The 19811-nt window shown below is 38.3% G+C and overlaps 1 protein-coding gene across 4 annotated transcripts in view; it reads left to right on the plus strand.

Annotated features, from left to right (window-relative positions):
- The window catches only part of LOC117156703 (A-type potassium channel modulatory protein DPP6), a 118149-nt gene that overhangs the window by 78069 nt on the left and 20269 nt on the right, over window positions 1-19811 (plus strand). Inside the window, exon 2 of one of the 4 annotated variants that reach the window (XM_076617685.1) lies at window positions 4513-4757. In XM_076617685.1, the coding sequence (XP_076473800.1) occupies window positions 4656-4757 (102 nt within the window). In that variant the 5' untranslated portion in view covers window positions 4513-4655. Of the gene's footprint in view, window positions 1-4512; window positions 4758-12729; window positions 12797-13683; window positions 13919-19811 lie in introns of those variants that run through there. The other 3 variants (XM_076617686.1, XM_076617688.1, XM_076617687.1) reach the window with 3 other exon arrangements.

Consider the following 19811-nt stretch of genomic DNA (forward strand, 5'->3'; position numbering starts at 1 on the left):
CTAACATCCTTCTCTAAACACCAACATGGAAATTGACCAATTAACAGCAGCATCGATTTCCCTCACTTTCTGAACGAAGGCTATCCCCGACGAATCCGATGATCTCGTGTCCTTAGACACACTCCATCATAGTTTTCCTCTGGAGCATCATCGCGACAGAGTCATTCTCTCTCATGAGGTCGTATTAGCGAGTGATTTGTTGTCTTTACGCTCGGTGGATATTCCACGTTTTAACAAAGAGTTAGTTTAGTAATACTTTCACTGTAGCCAAGCAAGTCGATTACGATTTGGGCTTTGGAAGAAAGCGCATTCTGCTACGCCGTTGACCGCGGTTTCGTTGTTGGACCTAGGATCATTGTCATTAGCTTCTCAAGTGTCTGACTACCGCGGTTACTTGTCAAATTCTGTAGTAGTCGTATTTGCACTAGTCAATGTCTTCTCCATGGCATATCAACAATGTGTAGTCCAAATGAGGATTCGTTTCATGCCCCTGACCCTAATCATAATGAGAACTCGACATATATTACTCTTATATTGTGGTTAATAACCATTTAAACTTGCATATCGATGTCTTCTCATCTTTTATTTCTTTAGTTAGTTTAATCGAAGTAACTATTCTTACTTAGAAGAGATTCGGATATTTCACTATCGTTACACGCATCGTAATTAATACAGTGCGAAGACATCCGCTTATATCAAGGAAAGACACGAGCACATGATAAACGATGAAAATGGCGTGATACAAAAACGTAAAATGCGCCATTCTCTATGGTGACAAAAATGACGCTTGGTCTATAGCAGCGTGAATAAAAGTTTCAGGTTAATGGCCGGCAGGCAACGACAGTTAAATCGCTGTTCCGCGACGCAGTTTTATAAATGCAATCACGAGAATTTAAATGGTGGAGGCGTGCTGCGAGTGAAGCGTAAGAGTGGAAGGACGATGAATCCGAGGCGGAAAGGAAGTATCGTGCGTTTCTCGTGCCGTTCGTATTTCCTGCTCTTTGCATTCCTTTTACGTCCCATAAATTCCCGCCAGCTGAATCGCTAGTTCGTTATCACGATCTATGTTTCACAGTCGCTTCCGGAACGCGTTCAGGCGGTCTACCGAATGAACGCCTGATATTACGGAGAATGTTAATCTCCGCGGTTGATCTAGCGATCATCCGGTTTCGAATTTCGTAAATTTTGTACATAACATGCTGACTGTAAGAAACCTACTCGCGGAGGATCAATATAAATACAGCCATTCTATTATAATTATTTCAATATATAAATATAATTATATGAATGTTTTACTATTAGAAGAACCTTCTTTTAAAAATATTAGCATAGAAAAACAAGGGAAACAAGGCAAATTATTGGGAAATCATTATCCCTCATCCGTCCTTTGTCTTTGCTTGTTACCGAATTGATACATGCTCGTATCTGTGGAGCTAAATGAATATTTTATAGGACTTGGATTACCATGAATTTGAAGATTGAAACTTTCCCTTTATAATGGTCTGGTTTTATTTTGATTCAAAACATGCGATCTCTACGATACTTTGGAAAGCGCAGGTTTTTCTTAGTCAAATGTCATTCAGATCGAATTCTCTAATTTGGTGATCGAGGGTATAGAGTTCTCCAATTTGGAGGTCATTTCTCGAGTTCGTATCGAGTTCTCTAAATTAATGGTCGTTTAGGTGGAATGCTGTAATTTGGATGTCAAAGGATATCAAGTTCTACAGTTCGAAGGTTATCTATGTCGAATTGTGCAATTTAGGAGTCGAAATTCAAATGTCAAGCACGTCGAAGTTTAGAACTTAGAAAACGTTCGATTTCTACCGAAATAAAAATACCGAATTCTATCATTTAAGGATAAAGAATATCCTGCAACCTCCAAAAGAAGTACATTTTTCGACTGAAAATAAATACTACAGCGCAGCAGATACCAACATTTATCTTTAAAACTTTAAAATCACTAAAGACTGATAGAGTAAAACTGTTATTACATCAATTCAGAGCTCTCACGAGTGAAACATCTTCGAGACCAAAGTTCAACGCCTCGGGGAGCATCTAATCCTACTCGATGTCGATACGAGTAACAACTATCGAGTCCCTTGAAACATACTTCTTTGGTGTCAAGGTATCGGGCCTAGTTCCACGTCTCCTGAGTCCCATAAGTTCAGGCTCATCTGTAGCTAGCCGTATATCCAGACGATTTTCCAGAACGTGAAGAGTTTCCTCAAAATCTCTACCTACTAAGGTACTCGGCGAATGTTCGTCCGCGAAGGATGCATTTAAGTTTTCAAGGACTCGCGCGATGTTCCGATCACGATGTTGTGTTAGGTTAGTTGCGAGATGTGCTTCGTCTGAACTGTAAAGGATCTCGAAAATTCACCGGAGCTTCCTGAAGGGTCGACGAGTAGATAAGGACGTCTAAACGTGGAAGATTTGGAAATGATGGAACATTAAACTCTCGTGAGTGCATTATGATGACGGAGATATGATAAAGATGTAAAAGAGATGTGTACTATCTCGTTCATGAATATCTGGATACTTAAATGGAGTTATAGCGCAATAAAATCGTGATTATCAGAGCATGGATTATCAAGAACATTAATTATTGAAATTATTGTTTAACAAAGAATTTAAGAGTATTTTCCTTTAGGTGTATAAAGAAGATTAGAAAATAAGAATAGAAACTGAAAGAAATTAATTCAGTTTTACTAAAGCTTCTGTTCCTGTTTAATATTGATATTGATAAAACAGTTCACAATACTCGTATACGTGGAGATACAGAAGTGTTAATCGTTTCGTAATTCGTTTCTTAAGTTTAGCGTACGATGCAGCAGCTCGCATGCATTTAGAATTTATTGTACATACCGGCGCAGGCTTAATCGCGATTTGAAATTTAAATTGAAAATAAACTAATGGCTGGCTGTGTGCGTTCTCGTCCGGAAATTTTGACTTTAATTAAATTATTCATAGGGGATGGCGGACAGGCCGAGCGGTGTAATCCTTTATTCAGGTTTAATTCCCTGGAGAATTCGTAATTATCCTTTGTCCCTATCCCTCGTCAATGATTCAAAGTGTCCATTCATGCTTTCCACGAACTTGTAGGACATATATTGACGTTGCTTGACATCATGGAGCTAGAAGAGTTATGAAATGTGCTATAATTGACAATTTAAGATTTTAAATATTTAACATTTTAAGGAAAAAGAATCGAAACTTTATATTAAATGCAAATTTAAACGCTGTAAGTGGTAAAATCATTTAGTTTAACTTTTAAGGGTAGTGACCTAATACTTATGAATGGACGTGTATATCATTTATTAACCTAAATACGTTCTCAATTCTAAAAATCAAGGATTCATTATCATTTTCAAATTGATTAAATTCGATGACGTAATGGAACTTGATAATTAGCGAAAATTATCGCCAAATTAAAATTATGAAACGACGCTATAAATAATTTACGTGATCATCGGCGGGAATAAAAATCAGATAAGACTAACGAAGTGGCAGACAAGAATGTCGATGAAGCGTCTCATGCAAATTACCATGACATTTCATGAGAATCGTCCTTAACCTTTATCCTCGCTGACCGAAGCTCTAATAGAAAAATCGATATTAATCGACCTGAAAACGATTCACACTATTCACTCGATCATGGAATCGAAAGGACGAGGCCGTGTTTCGATAAAGTTTCAATTCGTTATTTATCTTCGTGTTTAACTTAACCGATTGCCGTGGCTCAATTCGATTTTCAGTTCTAGTTTCTTGTTATTCTTCTATCCACTTCTGCCTTGCCCTTCGTGAATTCTTTCAGAAACTGTTCTTCAATCTTTCTTCGATTACCCTCTAACTGGATGAAACTTTATCGGGCCGTGTGTCTTGTTTAAGGAGCGGCAAAACGCAGAACAGTAGCCTTGTTATCGTTTCTGGTACTTATATAGTCTTGTTTGATACCCCGTAGTTGAGAGGAAAGGAAAAGAAGAAGAAAGCGGAAATAAATGATGAAATGGGAGAGAATAAAGTTGGCCTCATCTTGGCTTTGAAATCAAATAGCGAATACTGATAGAGTTTACAAGAGTAATCTTACAAAATGAGACTAAGAATGAAGAAAAAGGAGATTATGTATCTTTGATGAAAGAACTTTTCCTTATTCCATGACTAGTTAACGAAGAAAAATTCCCCATTTTAAGTGATACTATCCATCGTAATACTTCTACGGTAAAGCTTCATTTACTCGAACTTGTCGGGGAACAAAACAGTTTATATAATTGGAATTCATATAATACGAGCTGAGAAATCCTTCGCGTTATCCATTATATTTTATTCACCTAATAGAGGCTTGCTTTCAGTTAAATCGTTAAATAAAGTTTCGTTTCAATAAATAGAGTTCAGATAAATTGAGTTCCACTGTAATTTATTAACTATAACTTAATATAATTTTAACGTGACTCGACAAACAATTTATAATGCTTCGGTGCTCAAATTGAACCAATTTCGTTCACCTTGTTCCAGGTGAGGAACTGTGGATTGCTGGTGTAAGACCTCGGCCCCAGGAGTGGCCCGGGGGTTACCCTGGGGACCTTGGGCAAGTGTTTGTGCAAGGACGAAGCTGTTAAGAACGACGAAGGACACGGGAGGCGGAGGAGGAGGCCGCTATGAACGCCAGCGTCAACATCGAGAGGAACTCCTGGCGGCTGCCTCCCGACGAGACCGTCCAGGTCGCCGATCCCCGTTCAAAGTCAGCCCAGGTAAAAGAGGTAAATCGCTCCAGCAGTCCATCGTGCGTTTCCCCCCCTCAGATATACGTTGTCGATTCGAGATCGTTCGAGATTCGTCGTAACGCAGCGAAAATTCGTCAGGTTTTCAACGCATGATTCTGTCTAGTATCTCTTCACTTCTCTGACAATCACTGATCGTAGTTGTGGGAACTTCTATATGGGATCTGGCACCATAGACTAGTGCACAGGATGTAAAATACGTTGGTGTATAGTTTAAGGGATATTTTGGGTGAAATAAAAATGAGACGATCTTTGTAGATTTTGTGGGAATTTGTAAATAAATCTTTGTCAAGTACAGACAAACAAAACGTTTACGATTTATTGTTGTTGTTGTTATTGTATTTATTATTGTGTCAATAGTTTCGATACATTAATCTTCCTGAGATCTTCGAATTTTTTATATCCTAGTTTTCAAGCGAGAAAAAGATTTTTAATCCTTAATCTTAGATTCTATCTTTAATCATACAATTTTATTTTTAGAAAGCTTGTTAAATCGCAACACGCAAGGCTTGAAAGTATCATGTATTGTCAATCGTCTCATTTTTGTTAGAACAAGTCCCTTAAACGTGTGTACAATGGAATTTTACATATATCTCGAATGTTTTGTCTTTCTTCCTCGTAATACCGTTAGCGATATCGCAGTTATAATGGTTGACTGGTAGCAATGGTACCTAGCCGAAAATATTTTATAGTAGCAGTCACGACTAACTTAATTGAAACGCATGCTAGTACGAGGATTTTGCATTTGAGGTGGAATGAGATCGATGGTTGTGAGTTAGAATACTGAGTAAGATAGAATTTTAGCTGTGTAGCGTGTGCCATACTGTTACGAACATTATACAGAGTACGCCTGTTATATACATATAAAGGTACACGTTAACATAATTTCAAGATAACATGACACAGTTCAGACAGTTTCCGCACAGAAAATTCATTGGCGCAACATCGCATCTGGTAGTCGTTAACATGACTGTTAAATTAACTTGTTGATCATTAACGAAACGGGAATAGCCGGCGAAATGCGTTGTCCCCTCGTTCGAATTGGACACCATTCTTAAATTAAAAATGAGTAGCTAGTGCAAATTAAAAATGACCGATTGCTGAGAATTTAGTCAATTAAACGATTTCAACATCTAAGAATTTGAAAATTGGAAATGCTGCAAGCAGGCGTGAATTTGAACGTTTGGAAACTTCAACTTAAAACTTGGATGTTGAAAAGCTTAAAAGTTCAAACAGTTAAAGATCATAAAAAATTGTTGCTGACTATTAAAATCCATTCTCTCGGCGAAAACCATTTACTCGAGATATTGTCGTGTTCAAAGCAGAAATTACACGCATCCTTTTTTACGTTTCATTAACTGCGCTTTGTTTCGAGTACCTGCCTCCGGTTTACGAATGCTTCCCCATCCGAAATAAGGACTGGTATACCGTTTCCACACTGGCGGAGTGGTCTTCTTAAGCAGCGATCTTTGAATTAACGAAACAATTAATGGAAAGGAGCGTGAATGAACGAGTTCGTAAAGTCGTCGTTTTTCACAGTAGCAACTAGTGAATTTTCCACAAAGACGAGCTCCAAGTGCCACTAGGAATTAAGAATTTAAGCAAAAGAGTTATAAACTTTTCGTCCACAAGAACACTGATCGTATTTCTTATGTTCACTTCAGTTTACGTCTCTCTTACACCTCTATAAACGATCATATGCTTTCAACAATAAACGGAAGATTGCTATCTTCTCCAATATCAACAACGAATGATTTCTGCTTGACAAAAATTCTAGTAGTAATTGATGCGTGACTTGTACATCTCTATAAATCTGACTACTTGAGATGATCCTGATGATTAACAAGGAAATGTTTTAAACAGAATTTCACTGACATAAAAAAGACTTTCAAAAACATCATTTTTCATATAGAAACAGCAGTAGTTTTGTATTTTTATATCTTTCTGATCATATTCCAACGAAATGCTAATCAGATTGAACAGCATTCGACTCGAGCCATTTATCATCGATTAATCAAACTCGCAAATACGAAAAGCGTCGAACATCTTCGATTGGCGTGGATTCGATAAAAAGTTCCGGCAGATTTAGAAGGCGACGTTGGAGGTCGACGAAAGAGAGAGAGAGAGGCACGTGACTAATTACGTAGCACGAGACGAATCGGAGAGAAGAAGAGGATAGTCGAGAAACGGGTATTCATTATGCAAAGCTGGCTACTAGCTTCGCTCCCTTTGTTTCCTCAGCTCTCGTCAACGGCCACGCGGGAATTGACTGTTGGGAGGACTCGCGACTAACCGTCCTATCGTGTCAACTAAACGCCATGTTGCCAACCGAGGACACCTTTGAGGAGCCCTTGAGAAAGTTAATTATGCAAAGAATGCGAGAGAACAGCGTGGAGCGTTCGCCGAGAAACGACCCCAGCCGCGCCATCTCGAGATGGAAAACTAGCGCGTTTGAAGGAAATCTAGCCGACTGCGAGCTGCAGATAACTGGCGACCGATTTCCCCTCGCATAATTCACCGGTAACCGAGTATCCTCGGGGCTCTCTCTGCGTTTATCATTCGCATTCTTCAGAAACTCTCGAGTTTTCGTCGGCTGATTGCTTCTTCGGTCCGATTGAAATTTCGCTGGATGATGAGGGCTGTTCTCGGGGAAAACGAAGGTAAATATAACTGGAGGAAATTGAGAAATAATTATCGACCAGCGAAAGACCAAAGATATCGAAGTTTCGAGAGTTTCCTGGCGAGGTAGGAGCGCGGCGCTATGGTATGCGTGTACAGTATTGAGCAAAAGTTCCGGGATGCTTGATATATTTAGAATAGGAAAGAACAAACGTTGGAATTGTTACGTTGTAGAAAATTCGTTCACACTTTCTTTAACCCTCGAATGCGTGATTTCTCCAAATATAACAAGAGATTTTAGTATTGCCAATTTAAAAATGCATTCAAGTATTTTGTATCTTTATTTGGTAAAAATTTTTGTGCCAAATAGCGAAAAGATACGTGGAAGATATATAGACACATATATTAAAGTCGTAAATTAATTATTATAATAATTATAATATACTTCTCTGTTGATTAATCAAGCTTGACGATACGATAACGTAATATATGATAGCGTAATTTGTAAAATATTTTGATTTCGTATCGTTTTAAATATGCTATATGTTATATGACGAATGCTAAATTTATTTTAGCAAAAATTACATTCAAATAAGCATACAGTGACTTATGGATGGTAATACATATGCGCCATTCCACAGCGGTCTTTCACTTCTCGAGTCTGACTCGCGCGAGCCTATACTACTCGAACGATGGCTGGCTTGTGTGCTATACACTCGTGCCGCGGCTAAGTGGCAATCGACGTTTATTAACCGATCAGCGGGTTGGTTACACGGGTACAGTCGATCGATTGAAAAACGCTGATTGCCGGTTACTAGATACACGCGTAATACACGAAGTCGAGGGCTTTCACCAACTTGCGGATCGTCGATTAACGAACAATTAATTCAGTCATCTGCGAAATTGCCCAGAGAATAGCCGGAGATTCGAAAACACGATATTACCAGGTGTATCGACAAATTGTTTATCTTTCAAGCCTTTTTTTATCTTTCTAAGTTTTATTGTTGTCTTTTTACGGCGAGTGGTGGCTAGGTAAAGAGAGAATGTTATTGAGCTAGCTTCAAAGAGACATTCCTGGCGTACCACTTACGAACCGTCGATAAACGAACTATTAATTCGGTCACTAGCAGAACAGCTAGGTCAAAGACTCGAAAATACGATAACAGTATTTGTAAATTTACGTAGCTTTATTACATACAGTTTTATCGTTTTTATTGCTTGCATTTCACGGTGAATGACAAGTAATGGAGTCAATGCTAAATTTGCTTAAAATATGAGGGCAGAGATTCGACAGTACAATAACAATAAAAGTATCTATAAATTAACGTAGTTTATAGCTTCACTGTGCTTTATCCATAGCGAGTAACGTCTATGGACCGAGAGAATGTCATCGTGCGTGCTTCAAAGAGGCATTCTTGGCGTAACCTTAAAAGGAGAAGTTTGGAAATAGTTTACGCGATGTCGTAGAAAATCCCACAGATCCTATGGACCTGTATATAACTCTCTCTCTCTTTCTCCCTCTCTCTCTCTCTCTCTCTCTTTCTCCGATACCACTATTTATAAATCGAACTCTGGTAAATATTACGTGTGCGCGTATGTACGTACAGTTATAATTCCCTAGGAACGGCGAGGCGCGGAGAAAGCGGCACTGGAATTCCGGATCGATAGAACTGAAGCCTTCAGCGGGAAAATCTAAATTTATACCGACTGTTGGAATACAACTGCGTGTTTGGATAACATTTACATACCGCGCGACGTTGTCGCGCGACGGGAGCAACGGGCTCGAGCGAATTTTCAGACGCATGCAGATTTATTCATGAAAGACCACGTTGCAGGACTGTGTCGTCAACTATCCCTATAACTGGCAGGAACTCAGCGGTCAAATAATTTTCATCGCCTTCCGGTATCCGGAATTGTTTTATATAACACGTTATATATATATATACATCTACTTGAGTTGGAGAAATTTGCGTGGGAAATATATGAGATTATCGCAGCCATCCTATTATCGCCGTTGCTTGTTAAGCGAGTTAACGTTCGACGCTGTGAAATAGCAATTTCATGGTTCTCGTTTCTTGTGTATATTACGAACAAGTACATTAGGCAGAAACGATATAATGTGGGTGTAAAATCCGTTAGGTACTAAAGCTTATGCGTTTTGAGAGATGAAGCGTGTAATACGAGATATTTTTGGGGCGTAATAAACTAGGTAATTATTCATACAAGTAATTATTCAGATTACCGATTATTTTCCAAGTTTCTCTATTTGATTCCAATTGATTTTTGATTTAGGTCACATTTCAATAAGAAGAGCAGTCGACTCTTTTCAAAGTCACCAATTGTCTTGTCCATCTAACCTTTTTAATAAATTCTGAATATTAAATGAATGTTTATTAGTGCACGCTAGTGAACATTTCTCGATATCATTTCCATTCTACCATCAAATATTCCATCATATTCCGGTCCAATAGACCACAATCGTCGAGGTTGCACTTTCGAGTTCAGAAATTCTCATTATCTGGAAACAGACGTGGTCGTGAAATGAAATGACGCGGCTCCTCGGAGGAAGTTTGGTGCGATGATCGGCAGGGAAAAGTGAGACCCGATGGCAAAGGTCGCCGTTTCGCGAGATTGCATCGTGCTCGTTAATGAATCGTCGCGATAACGTCGCTGCCGATCGTTAAACGCGTCGTTGTTGGGCGCGAATCGCCAGCATCGCACCGAAAAGGACTCGAAAAGCTTCCAGCTGTCAACTACGACCAATTATGAGGGCGAGCGTGTTTCTCGACGGTTCAGCTCCTCTCTCAAAAGGATTTTCCTGTCGACTCTTCTGTGCAGTTCGGTGCATGGCTAAATTGCACCCCCGGTGGACTCCTTCCAGGCATTATATCGATATACCTCGATATTTCTTCCACCTGAAGCTGTCTTTGCTTTTAAACACGTGGAAGGGGTGGCGACGTCTGATTCTAGTCGATTCGTTTTCCTCGCGAATTTTTTGTTGAACAAAAGTACTTTTCTGACAATATCTTATTCTTTTAAAGAAAATATGATAGGCGAAGGAACAACACGTTGAAACTTGTACACATTGACGTAAAAATATCAGGTGATTTTTTATAATAAGTAAAAAATTCTTAAAATCGTTTGATTACTATGTTATTTAAGATCGTAGGGCATAAAGAGATCATATGTTCAACATTGCAATTATAATCTCATCAATTATGTATATGCTGGCTACAAAAAGTATTTTCACGTGATTGTGCCTACTAATTAATTAAGCCCAAGTATCTCAAATTACATATTACTATTATACATAATTACTATACATATAATTATTTAGCATAATTGTTGATTCATTATTTTTCTAATAATAAAAACATCCAAATACCTTTAACACTACCAAACAAAAATCAATGTATATACTTCCAACTAAAAAATATCGATTTACTTGATAATTTTTTTACAAATTTTCCTAAATACGGGCCACCACTTTAATCCCCTTCTTAAAAGAATTTCGCATCCAGGCGAAAAACCTTTTCACGCGACAAGCTTCGAAATATGCTCGCCTTCACACAGGTCACCGCTAGGCTACAAAATGACACGGGCCAACTACCTGTTTCACGGTTGTAAGAGCTATCCACGAAACTGGGAACTCGTAGTTTGAGAGGATGGGGCACCGCGGAACTAGCGAATAACACGATGGTGGCTGTGGAGGGCGAGAAAGCGAGCATGCATAGAGAAACGCGGAATCAACTTGAAATCGCCATTCAGTATGCGGGTGAGGTCGAGGCCTCTTTGAAACAGTATGCGTGCGGCTCACTATGCCCATTACACAGCCTCGGGGAACTGAGCATACTGAAAGCAACAATTGCTCCGCTTGACCCTTTAATCGTCCGTGTTGCGTGTTATCTAAAGAACTCTCTGATAAGAAGTCTCCGTGGGAACTACTTTGAAAAGCCTCGTAGAATAATTAACCTGTGCCTGACAAATGCCAGCTTGTTGTAAGAAACATCCATGTGATTTTGACGAATGATGACATTTCAGATGAATAAATTATAAAATTGTTCAGTAAATTCATAGCGAAAGTTTATTAGCGAATCAAATTGGAATTAAATCTTTTGTCATGTATCTTTTTAATAACGAATTCTTTCAAATAACTTTCACAAATACTTGGAATATTTCAGTTTTTATCCATATCCTTCGAATAAGCTTCAGATCTTTGTTAGAGAATTGTCGACAACGGAAAATGAAAAAGAAAACACTTTTTTTCATGACGACTGTTCATTTGGTACAGACGGGAGCAACAGTGCTGCCCTCTGTTTGGTCGATATCGCCTCTTCGCGTTTCTTCGCGACATCATCCTCGCGATAATCTGGACGTATTAATCAGCTGGTGAAAATCGGGCCACGAAACGGTGGCTGAAGATGGATCCATTTAGAAATCCTTCTAAGTTTAAATTATTCGATAGTTATATCGGACGGCGACGAAATGGACTGATAGTACGTTCCGTGTCGCGCCAATTTTGTGTGATTTGTCGTCCAGGGTATATGAATCATAGGTTATGTTTGCTATACGAATTAGATAAATTATGCTTCATAATGGCTATAATATCTCAAAAATTACTATTCTATGGAAAAATACCTGATGTATAAAATAATTCGATGTACTTTGTAACTACATATAATATGTACAGTGGCTCGCATTAATATTAATATTATTTAGTCATATCACTTGTTATACAAAAAACCATATCCATTAAATAAATCAAATTTATATTTCTATTAACTACAATTGTCGCGCTACATTAAAAAACAATTAATTCGATAGCGCTATTATGAACAAATATCTAGAGTGATAATTTCTCGAAAACCGTGGTGTTCGAATATTGATGCAAATCAATAGATTTTATAATTTCCTTTTATTTCATCTTTCTGAAATAGAAAATCCAGCACGGATCAGCTGTGATCCACGTGATACGGAACGTGCTTGAAGCCAGATAAATATTCGACGAACCATTTTATTTTCTCGTGTCTGATCGATACTCTGATACAAGAACACAGTAATGAAACGATAAAATTAAAAGAAGGAGGCAAATCTTCTCCACCTGGATTTTAAGTGAAACAGAGACGACAGATGAAACGACACGTCCGTTCGATTATCGACCCCTTTCGGCGAGTGCTCTCCTGACCCCTGAAGGGTCAGCCGCGCGAGAGGAGAATCGGCATATGTTACCCCTTTGAGCTTTCTGGCTCGGGCGAAAAGAGACGGGCGACCGGAGAAGGGTCTCTCTTCAAGCGGCGAAAAGGCACGCCAGTTAGACATTGTCTTTCGGCCTGAACGGTGCTGATCTAAGTCGCGAGAGTCCCACGATGAAAGCTTGCGCACGGCTACATGGAACGCTGGTGAGCTAATCTCACGTATTTTTCACGGATTCGTTTCGCTTGAACCTTCTCGATCCTCCGAGCACGTAGCTTAAATTTCCAGAGTTAGAGATTTTCTCAACTAAATTGTAGAAATCAGTGGGCTCTTAGCTGTATCCGGTCCATAAATTCATTTTCCTTTTATATACACTAGACATATACAACATTTGTAACGAAAGTATTTGCATATTCATAGAAATTTATATACTAAGAGAGACACGAAACCTAATCCAATCCAAAGAATTTAGGCCTTCCAGTAATAAATTACAAATTCATGAAGTATTGCGAGAAACTAACGGCGTATGGTTGATGTTGGAAAATTTAACAAAAAGACAGCCTTGGTAAAACGTAACTGGTTATAGGTATTGGATTTCAAAATTGTTCTTATATGAAAAACGAAAAAAGATTCAAAGACTTATTATTCCTTTTTGTGGTCTTCGTACAAAGATAATTTATTCTGAATATAATACATAAATTTGCGATATTATAATATCAAAGTATAATTAAGGTGATTGGGTTTTGGTATACCCGGTGAACTCCAATTTTAAAGCTATAATACCAATATCGAATCAGCCTATATTTTACTGCTCGTTCGTCCAAAATCCCGCTGATTAAGCGAAACCGTGACGTAACCATCTGGGACATCAATATTGCTGGCGGTTTCATCGACCGGGTATCCACTCGTGTATCGATCGGATCTGCCAACGATCCCTGCGATTCATCAGCAAGCTCAAAGAGGCGCGTTACTGTCAACGATTTCCACTACACGAGCTACCGCGTGTGTATATAATTTATAACACGTTAAGAGAGGTACGGCGAGGGACAAAGAGAACACTGAGGTGTGGAGGGCAATGAGCCAGAAAGTCTGGCAGAAAGATTCTTCTCAGTCGATGCTGGTTGCTCGGTGACGAAGGATTATACTCGTTCGATACTCGCGAATATAATACTAATCAGCGACGATATCCTAGTCGTGTAAGAATGAAGCATTACGTGCACGAAATCGTCAGTATCGGTGAAACGTTGCGTTGATCCGTGCTATTTCTGGAAGCTAGTGCTGAACTAGAGGAACAACGATGGCCAATACGCCGCTCAATCTGTCGGAAGATAAGCAAGCAACTTCGTCTTAAATCACTTTTACGCTTTTCATGTTTGAATTTTCACGATTTTCGTTATATATGTTTATTTTTAGTAGTTATAATTATCTCACAATGCGCAGTACCTTATTCTCGTTTCATCACACTTTATTTTATCCTACGACATTCGCCATGTTTTTATTCAGCCTTCTAACATTGCAGTAATCCACGAAAGTATACCAATACTTATAGAAACTTTTCGTCGCTATATTGTACGTGTTATAAGAAACATTAAAAAATTTCATTTGCGCTGTAATGAAACGTCTGTTTACCAGACTGATATTTGCTATATCAGAAAAAAATTTCTACGCTGAATATTTAAATACGTTCGTGAACCACCGTATCCACTTACCTATCACAATTTTCACGTTTTACTCGAAAAATAGTTTCACTAAAGGACTTTTAACGTGAACTCAAAATTTCATAAGATTTTGAATGGAAGTGTCTATTCTGAATTTGATTTCGTTGTACGAGAATTGGGAATGCTGACAATACATAGACCGTCCAAGATTCTCTGCTATTGCTCAATTGTCGGATTTACGAGTGTTTTGGCAGTAACTGCACCCTTATCTCGTTAACACCGCCCACGCTCGTACGATATTACTGTACAATGTTCGTCACACTAATGCGTCCCGACGGCTCGACTTTCAGCTACGAATTATTCGTTATCGAAGATAATTTGCTTACTTTGTCTCGTGATGGATCATCAATGTCTGGTACAAGTTTGGTGGTGATTTAGAGAATTCCATTTTCTGGAACAAAATTTCAGCTAGTATCTTATTAAATGATTAACTCACTAATGAATTTCATGTGAAGGTCGTAGGTGAACAAAATCTAAGTTAGATTTCTCATTTTTCATAGAAGAGCGATTTTAAAATTCAATAAGCTCTACAGTAAAAGATGTGAAAAACCGGGTAGCCTCAGATAGTTGAGCAATACTTTCGATTAGTTTCGTAAGCAACATCTTTACAGTCTGGCTAATAACTTTTTAATTGAAATGCTTGGGTTTAACGGTCGTAAAAATATAGGAGCATTCAAATAAAGTCGTCGCTAAGCGAGCAGCCTGCTCGTCAACGCTACGTACAAATTTAACTACAGAAATCTATAAATGTTGGCCCGTGAAGCTTACTTTATTACCGAATCAGTATGGGTCAGTATTTTCTCAAGTGTTCCACGAGCATTCTTGAATGTACTATAACAGCATTCTGAATCTTCGAAGTTCTTGTCCGAGGATAACGAGCGTTGTTCAATTAGTAGCAACAACTTTTCCACTACAATGGCCAGCCCTTCGCGAAACCGAATCGGCCAGACAGAAGAAACTCCCGACGATTTCTTCTTAATATCAAGCTGTCTTCGATTGATTACCAGTCAAGGAATGCTTAGAACACGAAACATATTTCCCGTGAATTCGAAGCGAGACGTGGCTCGTGAAAGTACTTGAAGCTTTTTCTGAATATATTGGATACGTTGTATAAAGCATTTTGAAATATCATGAAATGAGACACGGCTATCATGATTATATTAAATGATAAATCTTAAAATGCCAGTTTTCTTCACAGCGTATTTATTTAAAAAAATAAACTATATCGTGAAATAATATTCTGTGACGAGTCTGATAAAATATCAATCTTTCTACTTATAGTGTTGTAATTAAATAACGCATTGCTAAAAATAAACAAGTGTCTATATACTTTTAAGTGGTTACGAATGTTCGAATCGATAAAGAATTTCGTAACATTTTATAGGAGATTATGTACGCCCATAATCTTTTGGAATCTTTTGAAATCTTTTGGAATCCGACAAAGCTGTGGTTGGATACTCCGTGACCTGATATTCTCGCGATCATATCGGTCTAGCCAATAAAACGTAAGGTTTATCTTCGCGAAATTTTCCGCCCATCCTTTCATTTAGCCGTCAATGAAATCCAACAGAAAGAAAGATTGGCCTGACTTATCTCCTCGCCACCTTCCTCCTATTTTGTCGTTCTTGCACAACTTAGTTTCTAGTAGAGACGTTTCGTTTGCAACGAACTGACAATGAACGTTCAATTACATTTTTACAATCGTTACAATTGTTTTTACAATTGTTGTATATTAGATCCTTGAACGAGTGCTCTGCTAATTATAAAATGGAACGTATGTGCTAACTATGTCAAGTAAAGAAAAATTAGAAATTTAATGAATATCCTACATAAAACAAATATTTCAGTCGAGTGAATATTTCAAAAATAATGCAACGGTACAAGATTTGCTTACGCTAAAATATACAATATAAGCTTCAAAGAAGATTGCACAACAGAACCTCAAACCACCATACAACGTACCTTTACCCCCATACCCAACGAACCTTTCTCTATCCCTGGTGCAAACAACCGATCACCACGACCTCTTGACACAGAGACGAACATTATAACCCTACGACGGAGACAAAATCCATTGCATTTCCTTCGCTACATATACTTCGGTGGAGCCAGGATCTCCCATTTATCTTTATCGAGGGAAAGGGTATCCAAGTATTCTCTTCGCTAAAAATAGAGAAAGAAAAATAGTAAACCACCAACAAGGGAATCGATAGTGCTACTATTCACCAAAAAGAGCCGGTTTGATTGGCGCAATAATTAGTTCGATTAGGTACTTTAGTCCTGAATTCAATCAAGCGTCACAGAATCCTTGATACCTTTGTCTTCATATGTCTGGCCTCATCCATCAAAACACTTCTATCGTTTTGATCGTATAAATCGATATGAAATGCAATGATGGATTTAAATTGTCAAAAGAAATTAATCGACCAGAATTATGTGCTCCTGATAACGACTTAAAATACATAGCACAAATATTAAGAAGTTAAAATAACGAATTAAGATTTATATATCGCTAAATCGAAAGTAGCAATGACAAATTTCATAATTATATTTTGTTTGTTACATATGCAAGATTATATTACCAGCAATCATACAATGAAGAAATATTAAAATAGAAATTTTATCAATAAAATTATATATACTAATTATTATTTTTCTATATTCATTTATATTCATATCATTTAATTTAATATAAATTTTAATTTAATCCTTAAATTTACAATTTAAAATTTTCACTTAAACTATATTAAATTTAATATTAAAAATAATAATATTAAAAGAATTTTTAATCTCCATAAATAAATTTACAATTTATGTTTTTCTCAGACATAATACTTTAAGATTTTAAGTTAATTAAAACTATTAATCTTCAAAATTAATTATATATGTCGGAGATGAAAGGACACCGGAGCCTTCCCTCTGGAACTTCGGGAAAATCCGTAAAATTGTAATTGAAGTTTACAGTCGTAATTAAACAATTTGCCGTCATTCTGCCCAATTGTAGTTGTTTGCGATTTGTGATAATAAACTTGGACTCAAGGCGACCATCAGTCGCCGAACGTAGCCGCGGTCAACGGGGCGGGCGCTTCGCCTAACAAAGGTGTGGAGTTATAGGATGACCCTCATTAAAAGAAATACCAATAGAGGTACTCGACAGTAAAACATTCCAACGGTTCCTTCGGACAATGAATACCTGATGTTGAGGCACGTACACAGCACAAGTCCAGTTAGCCCGAGGACCCGCTATAAAATCTGGGTTTTTCCGCCAATTAAGATTTTCCAAACGGACAGACAGTCTTTGTCCCAAACTGACCAATTGACAGCGGCGTCAATTTCCCTTACTTTCGGAACGAGGGCTATACTCGACGAATCCGATGATCTCGTGTCCTTAGACACACCCCATCATAGTTTTCCTCTGTGGCATCATTGGGACGAAAATTCTTTCTTTCTTGAGATCCCACCGACGAAGGGAGCAGCGCCTGACGATCAGTGAGTTTGAGTTAGAGCAAGTATATCTTTCATCCCGTTGACCGTGGATTCGTCATCGAACCTAAGACCAACGTCACTAACATCGCAAGTGCCCAACCACCGCTGTTGATTGTCGAATCGGTAGTGTCCATACTCGTAGCATCAGGCCGTATCTTCCTTATCACACAACGATGGCCAACTCCAAGGGAGGTCTATCAAACGCCCACAACCCTGTTCCTGACTCTTCTCCGACATATATTTAAATCTCATAAATCTTAATAAAAAAATGATTAATATCTACTAATCATAAAAATTTTGTTTGTTATATATGCAAGATTATATTACCAACAATCGTGCAATGAAGATGAATTACAATAAACATAACACAAATATATCAGCTCAATAGGATCGGAAATGATTAATTCTTCGTTTGACCAATCTTTCTCAGAGAATATCGAAAGAGCTCGAAGTTGGTTCGACTCGGAAAAGTTTCGTCGCCTGAAGGAGATTGAAAATGCGCGCATTATTTCCATTGGGAACGCGGTACCGTTGTAAACATGTAAATATCGCGGTTGCAAAGCTCGTGAGTAACGACGACTCACTACAAGTGTTCGCTTCTACTCGTTTCTCGCCGCGCGACATTAGCGTCTGACATTATTCACCGGAGAGACGAAAGCTGGCGCAGGTGAACGCGAGTTTTCCAACGGTGAATTTTACAAAATTCCCAGCTTTGCTGATGGACGACAGAGCGTTCAACTCAGTGGGTATTTTCGATGAATAGAAATTGAATTTTGGGTGGCCACATTTTGAGGAAACCAGATAGAAAATAAAAAATTTGGAATAAGTTAGAAAGATTTAGATTACACACTGAGTTGAATAGTGTTTGTTTTTAGTTTTCTAGGGCAAAATTTCCTAGGATAGATCTGATGGAAGCATAGTGATGTACCACGTGATGACGTAAAGGCGAGTCGAAGAATGATATTCGTTACGAAATCGTACACACATTTCGCGGTTTCCCAGAATCCCGAAGGTCGACGTTGAACAGTTCTCGAGACTCAAAAAAAAAAAGATGCGAATAAATTGACGAAAATCTATAGTAGATCAAAATTAGTATCTTTCGGTTAATAGTAACGGCGATAGCTTAAGTTTTATTTGGCTTTAGTTTTTTGACTCATTCAGAAGCAATATTGATCATAAATTAATCCATAGATTGACAAGTAGAGAAACGTAACAATTTTACAAATTTACAATTTTATCCACGAAATTCGATTTAGCTTTCATTATGTATACAATATTTACGAAAAGTTTCGCATTCACGAAACCATTTTTTGAAGCATTCGAAGAATGAATCAATAATCCACGGCTCATAAAACAGCTAGAAACGGTGAAAATCACAGTGATGCGTTTCGTTGTTTCCTCGTTTGCTAAAGATAACAAATCGAACGGGAGACCAGGCATTCATTATCGAAGAAACCATGACGAGGACTGTAATTGCAGAGCAATTATTCGGCAACAGAACAGAACAATTCTTCACCAACGAGGCTCGAGGCTATGCTTCGAAACGTTCGACCGCGACTATTATCTCTATGGTCGATTAATTCCAATCCGGCGATACGTCAATCGACGCGAGAGTTGTGTTCACTTTCCGTCGTTGCATTCGCAAAACAACGCAATAGCATAATCCAGACGCAACCCTCTGTGGCAGACATTTCTTCGCGAAGGTTCCAATTTCCAGCCGTCCCCGCATAGTAAAGGGTCGCATTGCTGCTGGAATATAAAAGCAGAAGTCGCTCCAGGGAGTCGGCATTTCATATAGAAAACGTTAAATCCCTTGGAAGACCGTGCGCCATTTCTCGACGTGTATCGAGAATCGATGCACGACGAGAAGAAAAACGTGATACGTGAATACGTGCACGTAGCCAGGAATTAACAGTTTAAGGGGGTATGCTCGGGTTTAATTATTATTTTTTACACTCACGTCTGGTCTTTTTGCTGAGAAACTGTTAGACATTTCAGCATTAGCCTTTTTATACGT

This window comes from Bombus vancouverensis, chromosome 4 (assembly GCF_051014615.1).
Source record: "Bombus vancouverensis nearcticus chromosome 4, iyBomVanc1_principal, whole genome shotgun sequence".
In the NCBI taxonomy this organism is placed as follows: Eukaryota; Metazoa; Arthropoda; class Insecta; order Hymenoptera; family Apidae; genus Bombus; species Bombus vancouverensis.